An 18,757-nucleotide genomic window follows, 5' to 3' on the forward strand; every position below is an offset into this window, starting at 1 on the left:
TTTCCAACAGCAAAAATATAATTGGGCCTTGGGGATCACTGAGAGGGTGAGAAAGAAGTTTGAAGCGAAGGCGAAAGTTCGCTTGTTGGACACGGTCTCCAACTGGAAGGGTGACTGGATCGTGAAGGGGTATGAGCGTGGCAAACCCGCTGAGCTCACCACGGATGTCTGGGATGGCCTCATCCGATATTGGCGTCTTCCTGATTCCATTAGAATCGCCCAGTCTTGCTCTAACTCCCGTAACACAGTCGATGAGCACGGGAACGGGCCGATGCTTCACACTACGGGCCAAAAACCCCACGCCGGTGTCCGTTTGGAAATGGTAATTAAAAATTTAATTATATTAAATTTTTAGTATATTTTTATATATATTCTAATTAACAACTTTCTTAAATGTTTTTTTAGGCCAAAGAGACGGGAGAATTCCCGTCTCTTATGCAACTTTACGAGAGGACCCACAAGAACAAGGCGGGCCGATTTATAGATGGCAAGTCCGAGCAAATCTACAACGATTTGGCTGCTCGGGTTGAAGAACGCCAGACCCAGCTGACCCAACAGTCCACCGATGGATTACCCGTCACCTTATCCACACCTGAAGTGGATAAGCTTTACGAGGAGGTAAATTTTCTAAAATTTTAATTTTTTTAAATATTCATTTAATTTAACTTTAAATTTTTACTAACAAAATTTATTTTTTGTTTTTAAGGTTGTCCCTAAAAAAAAGGGACGGACGTTGGGGATTGGTTCCGTCAACGATGTTCCGAGAGCGACATCGTCTTATGTTCAGCGACGGGATGAGGAAGTCTCTCAGCTGCGTAGGGAGTCCGAAGAGCTGCGTAGAGAGTCTACTCAGCTGCGTATAGAGTCTACTCAGCTGCGATCTCGTATGGGTGGACTCGAGGGCTTCTTGGACGTTGTAGCGGCCACAAATCCGGAATGGGCGACTTTGTTGAGGACCATGCGACAACAAAATCCTATCCCAGGCCAGTCACCGACCGACGACTCACATGCCGAGGCGGATGTTCAGGCGAGGAGTGATGAATTCTACGAGGCGATTAATTAACGACCACCCTTAGTTCTTTTTAATTTCGGTTCTTGTATTATGAATTCAAAACTTATTTATATATAAAATATTTTGGTTTTGATTTTTTTAGAATTTTAATTTTATTAATAATTTAAATAATTTAAATTATATTTATAATTATAATTTTTTATATTTCTATAAAATAATGAAACGAAGTAAATTCGTAGCTAATTTTGCGGCTTCTTTACGTGGAAGCTTAACGTGGTTTTTACGAGGAAACATTTACATGGAAATAACGTGGAAATCTATCAAGGTTTTTACGTTTTCTTTACGTGGAAAGCTGTCAAGGTATTTACGTTAATTTTACGAGTATTTATTTACGTGGGTTTTACGAGGAAAGCTTTTCGTGGTATTTACGAGGAAACTTAGCGACGTCCTTACGTGGAATCTTTACGTGGTCTTTACGACGAAATATCCTCCTTCGCTTTTACGACGAAATTATTTCCTCGCTAACTTATGACGAATTAGCGAGGATATATGCGTTACGACAAACGTATAACGACGAAACGGGTTTCCTCGCTAATTCGTCGTAACACTGCTTTTACGACGAAGTAACGAGGAAAACTGCCCTCGTAAAACTTGTGTTTTCTTGTAGTGATAAAATTTACATAACTTTTCTGTTGATTCAGGTTAAATAAAGTAAAAGAAATTATTATCGACATATAAACTATCTTTTATTGTTGATATTGGAAGAGAACGGTAAATGAAATAATTTTCTACGTGGAGGAGTTATCGTCGTTTTAGGTAAGAATGATCATTTTAGGAAAACAGTTAATAGCTGAAAAAGACAAGAATTTTTAACGATAACTTAATTAAATTTTCAGTGGCATTATATAACTCTAAGGGCTATTCTTTGTGTGTACTTTTGTTTTAATAAAGTAGATTCACATATAATCCGAAATGGAATTTTAAAAACCAATGTTTTTAAAACCGGACCTGCAAGTGAACCGGAAATTTTTTGGGTCATGGACCAATATGGTTCGACCGGTTCAATTCGGTTCAACCAAATTAAATTTATAGATATGTTGTAAATAATATAGGTATTATTTTTAATGATATGTTGTAAGTAATATACTTATTCTTTACAAAACATCATATCAAATAAAATATTTCAGTAACCAAAATGTTTTAAAAACTTCAAAAAAAACAAACTTAAAATGTAACAAGAATTTTTAAAATAATTTAATAGTTCAAATCTAAAATTAATATGAAACACACATTTAAACTTCATTCTCCAGATCATAATTCTTCTTCACCTTTAAAACAAATCATGTAAACTAAGTTTTTATTTACTCGTGCATTAAGAAGCAAGAATAAGTATAATGCTTTGGTTTTACAAAATTTGGAATTTCATGAATGTTGATGTTTGAATTATTAAAGTCTTTAACACATCTGATCATGTAATAATATTATATAAACTTGAATAGAGATGAACTGGCTCATTTATAAATTTTACCCATTTTATTTAGTAAAATAGTTATATTGTGTGGAAAATTAAGTGACAATATATATATGTAATACATTTTATTATTTTGAGTTAAGTAATTATTTTGTTCACATAAACTATGTCTTTGAATATGTGTTTGGCTACATAATTTGTCACCGATTGAAATTAAGATAAAAATAGTAAAATAGACTAGACTGAACTTTTATCCATTCGCAAAACCCGATTATTTTACATTTCTATTTTATAATTGGTACAAATTAATGTAGATAAGTAAAGAAACAAAATTTTACTGTTATAATAATGTTCTAATAATGTATTATATTAAAGTCTTTTAAATTTTAAAGGAAAATTTACAGCTCAGAATCTGTTAACATCATGATCCGTCCATTGCTGTTTTTTTCTTACAGTTAAAACTATTGTTTTATCTTCAGTTGCTTTCTTTGGCTGGAAAAATTTAACCTCTAACCATAAACACTTATAATCTGCCAGCAATCAGAAACTAAATCAACTTCTTTCATATATAAATTGCGAATGAAATTCAAAATAATCATAATCAAAAACAAAAGAAACATACATAAAACAAAATGGCAAGATCTATATGTTTGTGTATCTTCTTATTGTTCATTACTTGGATTCCAATTCTATCCACAAGCTTTCCGCTCTCCACAAAAACTCGATGGATCGTGGACGAGAAAGGCCAAAGGGTAAAGCTAGCCTGTGTGAACTGGCCAGCTCATCTCCAGCCCGCTGTGGCTGAAGGGCTAAGCAAACAACCATTAGACTCCATCTCCAAGAAGATTGTTTCAATGGGATTTAACTGTGTTAGACTCACTTGGCCTCTTGATTTGATGACTAATGACACATTGGCTCGTAAAATCACGGTCAAGCAGTCTTTTGAAAGCTTGAACTTGTTTGATGATGCTCTTGGGATTCAAATTCACAATCCCAAAATCCTTAATCTTCCCATATTCAATGCATTCCAGGTAACATATTTAATGCTATAGCATTGGTCTAGCTAGTCAATCCAATAACAAAAACTAACCAAAATTGACCAAACGAAAGAAATGTACTAATTTTAATGGAATCTCTCTCTCTCTCTCTCTCAATATAAATATGTTTGTGTTAATTTTATTCTGTAACCAGGAAGTGGTATCGAACCTTGGACAAAACGGATTGATGGTGATACTAGACAACCACTTGACATATCCAGGCTGGTGTTGCAGCGACAACGACCTCGACGCTTTCTTCGGCTACCCTAACTTTGATCCCGTCATTTGGGCCAAGGGCTTGGGCAAAATGGCTACTCTTTTCCGCAATGTCACTAATGTCATTGGCATGAGCCTTAGGAACGAGCCACGTGGTACTAGAGATTACCCTGACCTATGGTTTAGGTACGCATTTCAAATCATCACCAATTAATGTGTATTTCATTTCGAATATAACCAAGAAATTTCAACATGGAAATTATTAGAAATTACCATTTTTGTGAATATATTCATGATTATTACTAAAAATCTATACATATATATATATAAGATTAACATATGTCCACGCGCATTTACGTAAAATGTTTGGATTCACCTTTTGTATCAACTTTTTTCTTTCATTTGTATTATTGTTTTAAAGTTTTATTTTATTTTTGGCTATACATTCACTATTTGGTTTGAAAACTCATAAAATTATGTACGTATAAACAAGGGTTCACCTTCATTGTCAAAAATTTCAGGTATATAAGAAAATAAGTACATGCATGCAAATTAAACTGTTAATGGTTTACGTGAAGGTTCATGCCAAAAGGAGCAGAAGCAGTGCACGCCGCAAACCCTGAAGTACTAGTTATCCTCTCCGGCATAGACTTCGACACAAACCTCTCTTTCCTCCGTGACCGCTTCTTCAACGTCAGCTTCACCGATAAACTCGTCTTCGAGCAGCATTGGTACAGCTTCTCCCACGAGGGAGGCGCGTGGGTAAAACACAACTCCAACGATATTTGCGCCAAAATCATCGGGGAAGTCAATCATAATGGAGGATTCTTGCTCGACAGAGGCTTTCCTTTGATTTTGAGTGAGTTTGGGACCGACGAGAGAGGCGTTGACGTCAGCGGAAACCGGTATATGAATTGTTTGGTGGCTTGGGCCGCTGAGAAGGATTTGGATTGGGCGGTTTGGGCATTAACCGGAGATTATTATTTGAGAACCGGTACAAAACATATGGTTGAGACTTATGGTGTTTTGGATGCTACTTGGAAAAACGTCAGAAACTCTACTTACTTGCAGAAACTCTCCGGAATTCAACATCCATTTAGAGGTCAGATTCTTTTTTTTTAATAAGATATAAAACTATACAAAAATATTTAGGATTCAATCTTCTAACATATATATGTGTGTGTGCAGGACCCGGTTTACAAGAGAAAAAACTTATTTTGCACCCACATACTGGCCTATGTGTCACCAATAACCACTCAGGCAATGTACCCACACTTCGACTTGAACTATGCACTAAATCCGAGTCATCGACCTTTAATCCCAAGGAAGGCATTCTCTGGATCAATAAAATGTGCGTTGAAACTCCAGATGTTGCTGGACAAAAGGTGAAGCTTGGAGTTGGCACTAAGTGCTCTAAGTTGGGACAAATCTCAGCTACTAAGATGCATTTGTCGTTTAAGACAAGTAATGGCTTGTTACTATGTCTTGATGTGGATGAACGTGACAACAGCATTGTCGCTAACCCTTGCAAGTGTTTGACTAAGGATGCTTCGTGTGATCCAGCGAGCCAGTGGTTCAAAGTTCTTTAAATTCTATATATTTTATTCTGATAAAATGTATTTGTAATAATTTTACGGTCAAACATGTTAATCATTAAAATTTTTAATAAAAAAATCGTGATTGGACAGAAATCATAAGGAAACCAAAGAAATCAAGTTAGCGTATACTATTACTATTTATGACGATGGGAAAAAATGTCATCTCCATCTGTACTACTGCTATAAAACCTAAACTAGAGGTGGATCCGCACATATATTTTTTTATTTGTTTTCGTAATGTAATTAAATGTTTTTACACCATTATATATTTTATATAATTTACTATACAAATGCTGAAATTTTTTAATACAAATATTGCTGTAACATAATTTTTCTAATAGTCATGAATTTATAAATAAAAAAGCAAACGTCCATTTGATAACACAAAATTGAAAAAAAAAGATAAAAAGAAATATGGTTTGTTTATGGTATGTTTTGATTTGAACCAAAGAAATAGGAAAGACTAAGATTTGCTAGTTTTTTTATGCTTGACTTTGGGATCCAATTAACATTTTGTACGTACTTCTGTTTGAAATCGATAAAGGCTAAGATTTTGTGATTATTCGAGAATTTGTGATTGTTCCCAAAATTGTAGGTGTAATTGAGTTGTGATCTTCCAAATTCCCACACAAATAAATTAAAAATATAATATTTTGGGAGGGGAATTTATATAAAAAAGCAATGATAGTACATATGAATTAGCATATAATAAGTTTCTCACTTTGAGATATAGAAGTAAGACCTTATTGAAATCAATCCAAGCATGAGCTCATATCTTCTAAGGTGTTGAATCATTTATAAAATTTACATAACTTTTCTGTTGATTCAGGTTAAATAAAGTAAAAGAAAATATTATTGACATATAAACTATGCTTTATTGTTGATATTGGAAGAGAAATTATGTGATGGTAAAGGAAATAATTTTCTACGTGGAGGAGCTATCGTCGTTTTAGATAGGATTGATCATTTTAGGAAAACAGTTAATAGCTGGAAAATACAAGAATTTTTTAACGATAAGTTAATTAAATTTTCAGTGGCATTGGGTTGTAAATATTGTGCAACTCTAAAGGTATTTTTAATGTGCACTTTTGTTTTAATAAAGTAGATTATATAATCCGAAATGGAATTCTAACAACCAATGTTTTTTAAACCGGACCTGCAAGTGAACATGAAAAGTTTTAGGTCATGGATCAATATGGTTCAACCGGTTCAATTTGGTTCAACCAAATTCAGTTTATTGATATGTTGTAAATAATACTAGATTTCCACCCGCACAACCGTGCGGGTATATATTTTCACATTTATATATATAGATATTTGTTTTACATAATTATTATATATTTTTAATGTTACTCACATATTTAAATATTTGTATAATTATACCAAATATAATAATTTTATAGTTTTCATGCTGTAAACTAAAATCATCACATATATATGTTGCTTATTATATATTTATCTTATTGAATTTGCGTTTGATTACTAAACCAAAATTTCTAATGCATGAAACAACATATATGAAAACAATTTTGTATTTAATTTATTATAATCATGATCAGTAATTCAAATCGCTAGATTTTTTTGGTAATTTTTTAATGTTTATTAATTTTATATAATAAATTACTGTATATTAAAAAGTTTAAAATAAGTTAAATTTTTATACATGTATTATATAGTTTACTAATATTAACCCGTTCTACCAACATATTATATTTTTAGCATAAATATTTTATATTTATGAAAATAAAATATGTTAACTTATCAATTTAAAATAATTTTACCATATTTTGTTCAATATAACATTTTTATTTTAAAATGATTGATATTATTATAAAATTGATAAAATAGGATATAATTTTATTCTTTTAGTAACATTTCATTACTAATTACAAAATTAGTTGAAAATATTTATATTCAATTTATATTCAACTTATGACAATTAAGATCTTATTATAATCTTTTTCAAGAGATTTGTTAGAATTTTAATTTTTTTAAAAAAAAAATTAAAAGATATAAAAGATATCTTATATATTAAAACATAAGTCATGACTTCTTTTCATGTGTGATTTTTTTAGTTTGGACCATTCCTAAAAAATATCATATTTTACATAAGTTCATTATTATATCTTTTAATATCTTTATCTTTTTATTTGAAATACAAATGAATATATTTAAAATGTTCTAACAAAATCTTTTTAAAATCTTCTTAGAATCTTTTTAAATATACTTTAAAAAATTAGTTAGTTTTAATTTAAATTATCATAAAATATAATTAGAAATTAAAATTGAATATAGTTTTGGTTTATAAACGAAAATTTAAATAAAATGAAATTAATTAATTAATTTCACAAATACATTTACTAATAATTTTTAAAGATTTTGTTAGAAATAAATATTTATTTTTATTTTAATTTTTTCAAATTTGTTTTCTAATAAAATAAAAATCATGATTTTTTTATGAGTGATATTTTTATTTGGACCATCATTTAAATTTTATATTAAATGTATATCACTAATGCTAATATACATAATATTTTATCTACTTTAATCATAATATCTTTTATATCTTTTAATTTAAAAAAATCTAACAAATCTCTTGAAAAAGATTATAATAAGATCTTAATTGTCATAAATTGAATATAAATATTTTCAACTAATTTTGTAATTAGTAATGAAATGTTACTAAAAGAATAAAATTATATCATATTTTATCAATTTTATAATAATATCTATCATTTTAAAATAAAAGTGTTATATTGAACAAAATATGATAAAAATTATTTTAAATTGATAAGTTAACATATTTTATTTTTATAAATATAAAATATCTATGCTAAAAATATAATATGTTGGTAGAACGGGTTATATTAGTAAACTATATAATACATGTATAAAAATTTAACTTATCTTAAACTTTTTAATATACAGTAATTTATTATATAAAATTAATAAACATTAAAAAATACTAAAAAAATCTAGCGATTTGAATTATGGATCATGATTATAATAAATTAAATACAAAATTGTTTTCATATATGTTGTTTCATGCATTAAAAATTTTAGTTTAGTAATCAAACGCAAATTCAATAAGACAAATATATAATAAGCAACATATATATGTGATGATTTTAATTTACAATATGAAAACTATAAAATTATTATATTTGTCATAATTATACAAACATTTAAATATGTGAGTAACATTAAAAATATATAATAATTATGTAAAACAAATATCTATATATATAAATGTGAAAATATATACCCGCACGGTTGTGCGGGTGGAAATCTAGTTATGATTAAAGACAAAGTAGTTAAAAATATTATGTATATTAGCATTAGTGATATACATTTAATATAAAATTTAAATGATGGTCCAAATAAAAATATCACTCATCAAAAAATCATGATTTTTATTTTATTAGAAAACAAATTTGAAAAAAAATTAAAATTAAAATAAATATTTATTTCTAACAAACTCTTTTAAAATAATTAGTAAATGTATTTGTGAAATTAATTAATTTCATTTTATTTAAATTTTCGTTTATAAACCAAAACTATATTCAATATTAATTTATAATTATATTTTATGATAATTTAAATTAAAACTAACTAATTTTTGAAAGTAAATTTAAAAAGATTCTAAGAAGATTTTCAAAAGATTTTGTTAGAAAATTTTAAATATTTTCATTTGTATTTCAAATAAAAATATAAAGATATTAAAAGATATAATAATGAATTTATGTTAAATATGATATTTTCTAGAAATGGTCCAAACTAAAAAAATCACACATGAAAAGAAGTCATGACTTCTGTTTTAATATATAAGATAGGTATTCTTTTTAATGATATGTTGTAAGTAATATACTTATTCTTTTTAAAAAATAATATCAAATAAAATGTTTCAGTAACCAAAATGTTTTATAAAAACATCAAAAAACAAAAAAGTTAAAATGTAACAAGAATTTATAAGATAATTTAATAGTTCAAATCTAAAATCAATATGAAATTTAAACTTCATTCTCCAGATCATAAATCTTCTTCACCTTTAAAAAAATCATGCAAACTAAGTTTTTCTTTACTCGTGCACACTCGTAAAAAACTACCGCATAGCCACTACAACTCTGTGGCTATAGAGGAGAAATTCGTGGCTTGGGAGAAAAGAGCCACGGTTTTGGAAAGGAGAATTACTGTGGCTATAGCCTCGTGGCTGGAACTAAAATGTGGCTTTTCGTGGCTATTAGCCACGCTTTTCCCACGCTTCTTTTCGTGGCTTAAATAGCCACGCTAATAACTCCTTTAGCGTTGCTACTTTTAGTGGATATAATAGCCACGGTTTTACAACTTATTTAAAGTGGCTGTGTTACCACGGTTTTGCCACTATGTATTCGTGGCTTTAAAAAGCCACGATTTTTTTTTTTATCAACGTGGTATTGGTTAGCCACGTTAATAACCATTTTTGTAAATGAATTTCCTCTTTGATTTGTTTTAATTTGCCAAATTCAAAAATTTATATTTTCATTCAAATATTAAAACATTGCACATATAATTAAAACAGAAATTGCATATATATATAAAAGAGTAGGTTCAATATTACACAAACGTAGATAATTATACAAGGAAGAAGAGTTTTAAAGAGTCTAAGAAGACTCTACAAAAGATGAGCTAGAGTTTGATGAGCTTTGTTACAAAAGAGAAGACATGAACCTACTTAGGGCTGAGGAGTTGGGACTTGGGGCTGAGCATAAGTCTGTTCAGTAGGTGCTTGTGGGGGACGAAGCATTTGGAGGAGCTGATTGATTGCATCTCTTGTTGATGCAAACTCCTGCTTCATCTCGGACACATCCTGCTTCACCTCAGACACGTCCTCCCTCACACTTTGGAGGCTTGTCTCAAGACCTCCCACCCGCATCTCCAGCTCCAGGTTGCGCGCAAGACCATTAGGGACGCGTGAAGAAGGTGCGTGCTCCCTGTATTGGGCACTGCCGAGTCCATAAACATGCCCCCTCTTACCCTTAGCATTCTGTTGAACATAACAGAAAAAAATTTTAATAAAAGCTTTCTTCACTGTAAATAAACAGAACATGCTAAGCTCTAAGTCATATCTAATTCTACCCGCAAATAACCAACCACATTCTTAAGCAGCTCTAAGTCATCCAAATCCACATACAAATCAGAACATAAAACAACTGAAACCTAGTGTATGAAAGATACCTTTAGATAAGCTTTGTTTATCTTGAGGCGAGAAGGAGTAGATGATGCACTTGGACTCCCGGGTGATCCGTCAGTGTTAGAGAGTTGTGTGGCTTCCATCTCGGCTTGAGTAACCAACTCTTCAGCACGGTAGTCCACAAAAGTTCCATCTGGTCTGGTGTGTGTCGCCCTAACTAGGTCGGTGAATGATGGCCTCTCATTAGTACCAGAAGCCACCATCTGCAAAAAAGGAAAATAATTACAGTAGATTAGAAGAAAAAAAAGAACATTATTAAGAGTATAGACATGGAAAGATACCATGTTATACTCAATCCTTGCAAAAGACCGAGGTCCTGCATTATGCTTGTGGCAGCCTTTACCCACAGGATCAGACTTGCGAGATTTTGCAGCCTTCTTGCTCTTCTTTTTAGCTGCCTCGGTCGCCCAATACTCTAACAGGAGAGTCCAGTCAGCTTCATTGATGTACTTTGGCTTCTTACGTTGCCTCTTCTTCTTGCTTATCCTTTCACCAATGGTTGTCCACGTTTCTTTCTTCCAAAGACCGTAGACTAAGTCATTAAACTCAGGGTCCCGATAGAAATTTTGCTACAAAAGAAAGAAAAACAGTTAGCGATTTTAAAACATGTTAACAGCATATACAATGTATACTAGTCACTTACCACAAAGGTTTTCCACCATGATTCCCTCCTTTCATCAGGAACCGTCCTCCAACTCTTCCAAGGCCCCATGTAGTATGCTTGCCAAGTTGCCCGAATGAAAGAGTTGACACATGGGTCAATACCAAACCTAAATCGATAACCAACATCAGTAACAGAAACAATACATCACAAAAAATCCTAAAAAAATAAACAATCATCGCTAACAATCCTAAACAGAAACTATCCTAAGCAATCACAGCCATAAAACAATTAACAGAAACTATTTTAGTCTAAGAAAGAGATGGAGACCAAATGTAATCTTACCATAAAGCTCCATTGATTTTATCTGGATGGAGATGAGGCTGTGCTAGCCTAGCAGGTGAATTGAGCATGGCATTGAGAGTCATCTGCGGGTAGCTATTGGAACGAGAAGAGGAAGCAGCACGGTTCGAAGCCGGTCCAGTAGCACCAGGAGGCATAGAAGCAGGTCCAGTAGCACCAGGAGGCATAGAAGCCGGTCCAGTAGCACCAGGAGGCATAGGAGGAGGTACTCTTGGTGAGTTCATCTGTTAACAACCAATGACAAAGAAACATTAGTATACAAACAAATATAAACAGAGACAAAGCGAAATAAAAGAGACAGAGAGAAGAACATGAGAAATTTAAACAATTTTTTGGTCACAAGAACACTAACTAGACAGAGACAAAACCCCTAATCGAAACCCTAGTTTGGAACGAAATCGAAACCCTAGATTGGAACGAAATCGAAACCTTAAATTGCATGTGAAATCGAAACACACACACAAGCGAAGAAATCGAAACCCTAGATCATCTAATCGATTCGGGATCCTAAGATTTCTGATTTAGCGGAGGAGAGAAAGGGGTTACCTTGAGAAATGAGAGACGGGAGACAGTGACACTTGGAATGGGAGACGGTGACGCTTGGAATGGGAGACTTGAAACCGGAGAAGACGACGCGTTTCGTCAGTCGCGAGTCGAGAGAGAGTTTCAGTTTCTCTTCTGTGCTAAGTGTTGGAAGCAAGAGGAAAACCGATATAAACTCTTTCAGCAGAGCCACGAAAACAGCGTGGCAAATCGTGGCTTGGTTTTAGCAATAACCACAAAATGTCAAATAATTGGAGCCACAACCGAATAAATTGGAGGCAAACCAATTGGCAAACCAAAATTTCAACTTAGCCACGACAATGCCACAAAAATGTAGTGGCTATTGTTTAATATGAACCGCAAAACTAAAAATAATTGGAGCCAGAACCAAATACATTGGAGGCAAACCAATTGGTTTTTTCCAATTTTCACATAGCCACTAAAAAGCCACGAAATAAGCGTGGCTTATTTCAAAACCCGAAACCACGAACACCTAACACCTAAACTATAATCCCTAAACCCTTTCCCTCAGCCTTATACTCACACAACAACTTACATACATATTCCAAAAATCTTATAATCTATTTTAAAACCTTACAATATTTTTTTAAACCATATATTTTACAACCTTACCATTTATTTTACATCTCACAATATATTTCACAACCTTCCAACTTATTTTACAACCTTGCAACTTATTTTTCAACCTTAAAACATATCTTACTACCTTAAACACATATTTTACATAGCCACGCCACAGCCACTTAAAATTCGTGACTTTAAAAAAAATATCACTTCCAAACGAATCTTTCTCTGTTTCGGTCTGCAAAAGTTAATTTAGCCACGACATAGCCATGAAAAAGCGTGGCCATGTACACTGTTGCATAAAACACATGCGTTTTGATGTCGGCACAAAAAAACAAGACATAGCCACGACGCTTTAAAGTGGCTAGTTCGTGGCTATTTTAACTTCCACGTTATATTCGTTGCTGTACCGTGGCTTTTTTAGCCACGTTTTATTTTCGTGACAAGTTCGTGGCTTTTTTTTTGCGTTTACCGTGGCTATATCTTTTCGTGGCCCTTGCGTAGCAATTTCGTGGCTTATTTTATTAAAGCCACGGTTCTGTAGTGGCACTTCCGTGGCTATGCGGTAGATTTCTACTAGTGGCATTAAGAAGCAAGAGTAAGTATAATGCTTTGTTTTAATACAAAATTTGAAATTTCATGAATGTTGATGTTTGAATTTTTAAAGTATTTAACACATGTGATCATGTAATAATATTTAAACAGATTGAAAAGTAGACATCGTGAAGATATGGTTGGGAATCTTGTGATTTGTGAGTTACATAGACATAAAAAAAAGAATTACTGCTTTGTTTTATTAATTTTTACGAACTTTATTTTTACTTTAAAAAATGAAAAATTAATTATTAATTTATTTTATTAACAAAACTTTGTTTTACATACGAACCCGAATTAGGTCGGTTTATTGGATAGTCGGGCTTCAGAGTTTTAACGGTTTAATACAATTTTTTAACCAGTTTAACTTTAACTGGATTTTGCTATTAGCCCAACTCAGACTGGTTTCCAGTTAGGTCCGGGTTTGAAAACACTGCAAAACAACAAAAACAAAGTACAAAGACAAAATATTGTTTGTTTGCTAACATATGTATATAGACTAGTTTGTGACCCAAAAAATGTATATAGTAATAGAATAGTTAACGTGGTGTTCAAAACCGGTCTTCTAAATTAAGAGCCGGAATCAACAACAAAACTTGGGCCTATTAATTAATAGTAGTAGCTTTAAAAGAAAAAAAAAACAAAGAAAATATTCAGACATGGTGAAAGAAGTTCAAACCTTAAACGTTAAACCTGTCATAGATAAACCAACAAAACTTGTAAAGGCCTGGAAACAGCTGCTTCTGAATCGTGTACCAAATGCTAGTACTGGACTCGTCTAAACTCTATTATTGTTAGTCTAGCCGATGGTGTAAAACTCGTTGTTGAGCTTCAGTATCTAACTCTATTAATGATAGTTTGTATCAAGATCGAACTAATTCAAAACTTTGCCATGAACTACTTTCTTGGTATAAGAAGACAAACATTTCTGACATGGTAAAATAACACATGATTTAGACAAACACAAAACTTTCTATTTATGACTGCTCAAATTATTTATGTATGAAGAGATGGAAAAGTTTTATAAAATGAAACCACCAGATATCATTGGTCAAAGATTCAACCCCAAATTCAAAGCCACTCATCACCACGCCACAAACTCTGATTGGACCAAACAAAAAGTATAGTGTGCAAGAGACTGTCACACACACACGATGAAGAGCGCGTGAGAAAAAAAGACGAATTTTCATGAGTTTAGTGCCAGTCTTTGTATAAAAGCTGACGTGTCAAGCTCATGCTGCCCCGTCGTTTGCTGCTAATTAATACTAGATCTTTTATCCGCGCTACGCGCAGATTGTTTGGTGTAATTAAATTTTTATTTAAAAAATTTATTTATATTTATTTAAATAATCTATATTATAATTTGTAAAGTGATAATTTTGCCTCTGAATTATCATACTTAAAGTTAAAGCAACTAAAAATTTACTATCCTTAGTAAATAAATAGATTTGTTAGTATATAATTAACAATATATTAAAACAAAATTTTATTGATTTGATAATTATCATTGTCTAAAATAATTTATATTGTGTTATAAAGTCTTCATATCTTAAATAAATAATTAGATTTGTTAATATATTATCGTAAATAAAATGATTTTTTATTTGGTAATTATCATTATATAAAAATAATTTATATTGTGTTATCCAAAAATAATATTTTACATCATTATTATTTTTAAATAAAAGAGATATATCTCTCTATATATATTGTATATACTTTTATGTATTCACAAGTGTTTTTAATATTCTTACACAATAAAGGATAATTTTATTATAATAAATAACTTTGTGATATGTAAAAAATGATATTTAATTTTTTACTAAATATTTCAAATGCATGAGTATTTTTTAAATTGTATTTTACGTGATAAAAATAATTTTGCTTGCTTTTGTCATTTGTATATTCATTGTTATATTATTCATTTTTTTTTGTTAAGATTTTGTATGGAATTGATATGTACATGAGTGTTTTTTTTCTAAAGTATGGGTGATTGGATTAGATTAGATTGGTTTAAGAAGGTTATAGGGGGACTTATTTATTTATTTTGGTTATGAAGCTTATGTTATTAAAGCCCACACCAAAATCCATATGTTATGAAGTGTTTGGTAACCATGTGTTTAGAGTTTCTTAGAACTATATATATATTAAATGTAGAATGCATGCAACTTTGGCTGCGGTTCTAGCAGCCCCTCTATCAATCTCATTTTATGAATCAATCACAAGCTTCTCCATCTTGGTGACAAACATTTAAAGTCTTTTCCTTTCTTTACATTTTTGCATAATAAAGTTTCTCAAGCTATTTCCATTTCATATCAATAAGCTCTTTTGTGAACCAAATATATCTTAGTTTCAACTTATTCACAATGTTTTATATTATAGAGTTTGAATGGAGTCTCTATCTGTTTGTTTTTTATTTTTTTTTTATTATTATTGGATGTTTAACTCAAACTTGAAATGTTAATTGTTATCTATTATGTTTTGGGTTTGAAAGGATTGCTACGTGGATTTACTTTTTGTTATATTTTATAGATAAATGTTATCTTTATTTTTAGTATACTTTTAAAATAATTTATAGAAAGTAATATTAACTTTCGCTATTTTTGGTCCACGGAAAGAGATATTTTAAAGAGTATTGGTTAAATAAATTAGGTTTGTTTCTTAAAATTATTTTTTAAAAAAACTATAAATATTTAAATATATGTTAATGGTTTGATTTTTTTGTAAATTTCAATTCAAGTATGATATTTGTTCTAAAATTTTAAAATTAATAAATATTTATATATATATACACACATTTTCAATCTGTAAGGACATTTTCAAAGAAAATACATTGTGATGATGACCAAAAAAATAAAGAAAATACAGTGTACAGTGAAGAGATATTACTTATATGCTCTACTATATCGAGTAGAACATTTTTTATTATTTATTTGTTCAATTTGAAATTTAATTATGGACTATGTGAGGAGTTGTCATCCGGAACCGCAGTTATTTAGTGAGAGGTGAAATTGTTGCAAAAGCCCAAAAAGACATTTTAATAATAGGTTTAACAAAACACAGCAAACTCTAGAATAAGATGACAAAACATAAAACCAACAACGATGCCGAAGCATTATCCCCTTATTAAAAAGTGACTTGAATATTCAAAATAGATAAGTATATCAACTCCTTTTTTTTTAAGTATATCAACTCCACTTATTTCTTCCGTGCCTTCTTGACCACCTTCGAAGCAGATGATGAATCCTCACGATTAGTACCACCAGCTTTAACCTAGAAGACTCCATTACCATCGTCACCCTCCTGTTAATCCGAAAAATCACTATTTCTTTCTACAAAGGAATGTTAATGGAATATATGTTTCAACTTACGTCGGCAACAAAGTCGGGGGTGGCAGACAGTCAAGTTCGTTGATGATAGCTGTATGTATTACCACCGCAATAAAAAGGCGGTAGCTGGGTATCCTCTGGATTAACTCCCTCTCCAGCCAAGGTGTTGAACGTATCTGGTGCAGGTTCATAATACATAATTTATGGAATATGTTACACGATGCTATGTATGCGTATCATAAGATGACCAGCTTCATAGCGCGCACGTTATGTAGTTTAGTCAAACCAACAAACAGACCCTCATTAGTGTCATCAGCATTGCTCATCTCCACACGATACCTGTGAAAGTAGATATAATGTGTGAAAACCGTGTTGGTTGTGGGTTGGTAATGATGTGTTAGGTTTTTATGAGATTAAATTTAAAAGGAATAAAAGAGGCAAGTGGTTCATAATACTGGAGCAAACAGCATTGGTATTATTGCAGCTTACGCAAGTAAAGGACGACACAGTTCTTTGGAGTTTCTTTGTGCACCTAGAACAGGATACGTAGCACCACCAGTACAGACGAATTTGATTTCCTATGTTGCATAATTATTAGAATCACATACGGAGTATAAACTTGCAGAGTTTTAAAATATAAAAATTTATGCTACAACCTGAGGTTGGGCGGTGATGATGAACTCATTCAGCTCAGATATGCTCAACAGCTCAACCTCGGCGTATCCCCTGAGCAATGTAGGTACTGGAAGTGTTTCCAGTGTCTTTAGAGACCAGTCTACATGAATATGAAGTTTCACCATTAGATACTTACTCGTAGAACAAAAATACCATTGCATCAGTCTCTTTATCGAAATATGTGTTGCTAATGTGGCCTTCGAAACAGACGTCCGACAAAAAACAGATTGAGTGTGTGTTCCAAGAACTATTAGGTAATTTTTTCTCACAGACAGCAGTTGCGACTCTGTGAACCCGATCAGGTCCATATCATTCAGATAGCTTGAAGATGCTTGCACAAGACTGCTCTCTATCCCTCTGTTCATCCCTTTTTTCGTTCTCTCGCTTCGTCCTCCTCCCCAGATACCTCTCTGCCTCAGCATTCGAACGACACCCTGCCATTTGAGCTTCCTGCTCCAACACAATGAGTCAATCTAAGCAACCAAAACGCACATTTTTGAGAGAGTAGCAATGTCCTTTACCTTGAGATCTTTGAGCCGTTTCACCAGGCGGTACTCGCTCACAACACTGTTAAGTAGCTCTTGATGCTCTTCTTTTGAATGAAAGCGCATGAAAACGTCTAAACGCCGTTCTCATAGGGATTTGGGTACAACAGGTTTCTTTCTAGTATGAATTCCTTTCTACGTTTCCTCTCATCAAGCCTGCATATATATCAGACTCACCTCATATTAGCATGGAAGGCAAAAAAAGAGAATGTTTCTCCTCGGAATCTTAAAACTCGTACCTTTTCCAAAATATACTCAAGACACGCAGCTTCAGCTTTTTTTCTTCTTGAGTATCGTTCGGTTTGAACTCCATCTCAGCCAAGAGCCGCTCAGCATCATTGTCATATTCAGGGTCGAACTCTTCTCTTTTGTGGTTGTAACTACTTAATTCAACCAAAGAGATAGTTCACCTCAGAGATTAATAAAAATAGGAATTTCGCTTCCAAAACGTAGATTGACAAAATGACCAAGAATATCACCTTATCACAATAGACGTTTATAGCTCTTCTCTAGTTATCATCTGAATCAATATATCTGGAAGGATCGTAGGAGAAGCAATCACATAGAGTTAAAACCAAATTAATGATTGATGAAACACAAATTAGTTAGATAAGGAAACATTACGAAAACAGGGTATCTGTGTAAGAACGTGTTTCAAATTGCGCCAGGAGCCCATGGAGGAGATGAAGCAGAAACGACAAAAAGAACAATCAACAAATCAGCCACGACGATTGCATATCAACATATTTTAAACACTTAAATTTGGGATTAAAACGGTGAGAGGTTTTAGCGATTAACCATCAGCTGGAGCTGTCGCCATTAATTTTCCCTGTTGTTGTTAGCCATGGATGTGTTGAGTTTTGATTGACGGCTTTGTGGATTGAATGAGCAAAGAGCCGACAAATATATATAAGGTGAGGGGTGGAAAAATGAAGAGATTGATTTATGTGGGAGAGTT

The 18,757-nt window shown here is 32.1% G+C and overlaps 2 protein-coding genes and 1 long non-coding RNA gene across 3 annotated transcripts; 1 reads left to right on the forward strand and 2 right to left on the reverse strand.

The window, feature by feature from the left end:
* The first annotated feature begins 2,852 nt into the window (after nt 1-2,852).
* Nucleotides 2,853-6,567, forward strand: LOC106375697 (glycosyl hydrolase 5 family protein-like). The gene is made up of 4 exons (XM_013815679.3): nt 2,853-3,514; nt 3,675-3,922; nt 4,315-4,838; nt 4,925-6,567. Exons 1-4 carry the CDS (start codon nt 3,116-3,118, stop codon nt 5,323-5,325), a joined length of 1,572 nt encoding a protein of 523 aa, XP_013671133.2. The 5' UTR covers nt 2,853-3,115; the 3' UTR covers nt 5,326-6,567.
* A 3,478-nt stretch (nt 6,568-10,045) lies between these two features.
* On the reverse strand, nt 10,046-11,752 carry LOC125585730. Its single transcript, XM_048755483.1, has 5 exons — nt 11,511-11,752; nt 11,208-11,334; nt 10,846-11,133; nt 10,549-10,767; nt 10,046-10,357 (listed from the first exon to the last, which is right to left on the reverse strand). The coding sequence occupies exons 1-5, from the start codon at nt 11,750-11,752 to the stop codon at nt 10,046-10,048; spliced, it is 1,188 nt and encodes a 395-aa protein (XP_048611440.1).
* A 2,762-nt stretch (nt 11,753-14,514) lies between these two features.
* On the reverse strand, nt 14,515-18,177 carry LOC125579063. The gene is made up of 3 exons (XR_007317022.1): nt 18,039-18,177; nt 17,776-17,955; nt 14,515-17,704 (listed from the first exon to the last, which is right to left on the reverse strand). It is a non-coding gene; the product is annotated as an uncharacterized LOC125579063 (long non-coding RNA).
* Between the last annotated feature and the right edge of the window lie 580 nt (nt 18,178-18,757).

This window comes from Brassica napus, chromosome A1 (genome assembly GCF_020379485.1).
Source record: "Brassica napus cultivar Da-Ae chromosome A1, Da-Ae, whole genome shotgun sequence".
Lineage (NCBI taxonomy): Eukaryota > Viridiplantae > Streptophyta > Magnoliopsida > Brassicales > Brassicaceae > Brassica > Brassica napus.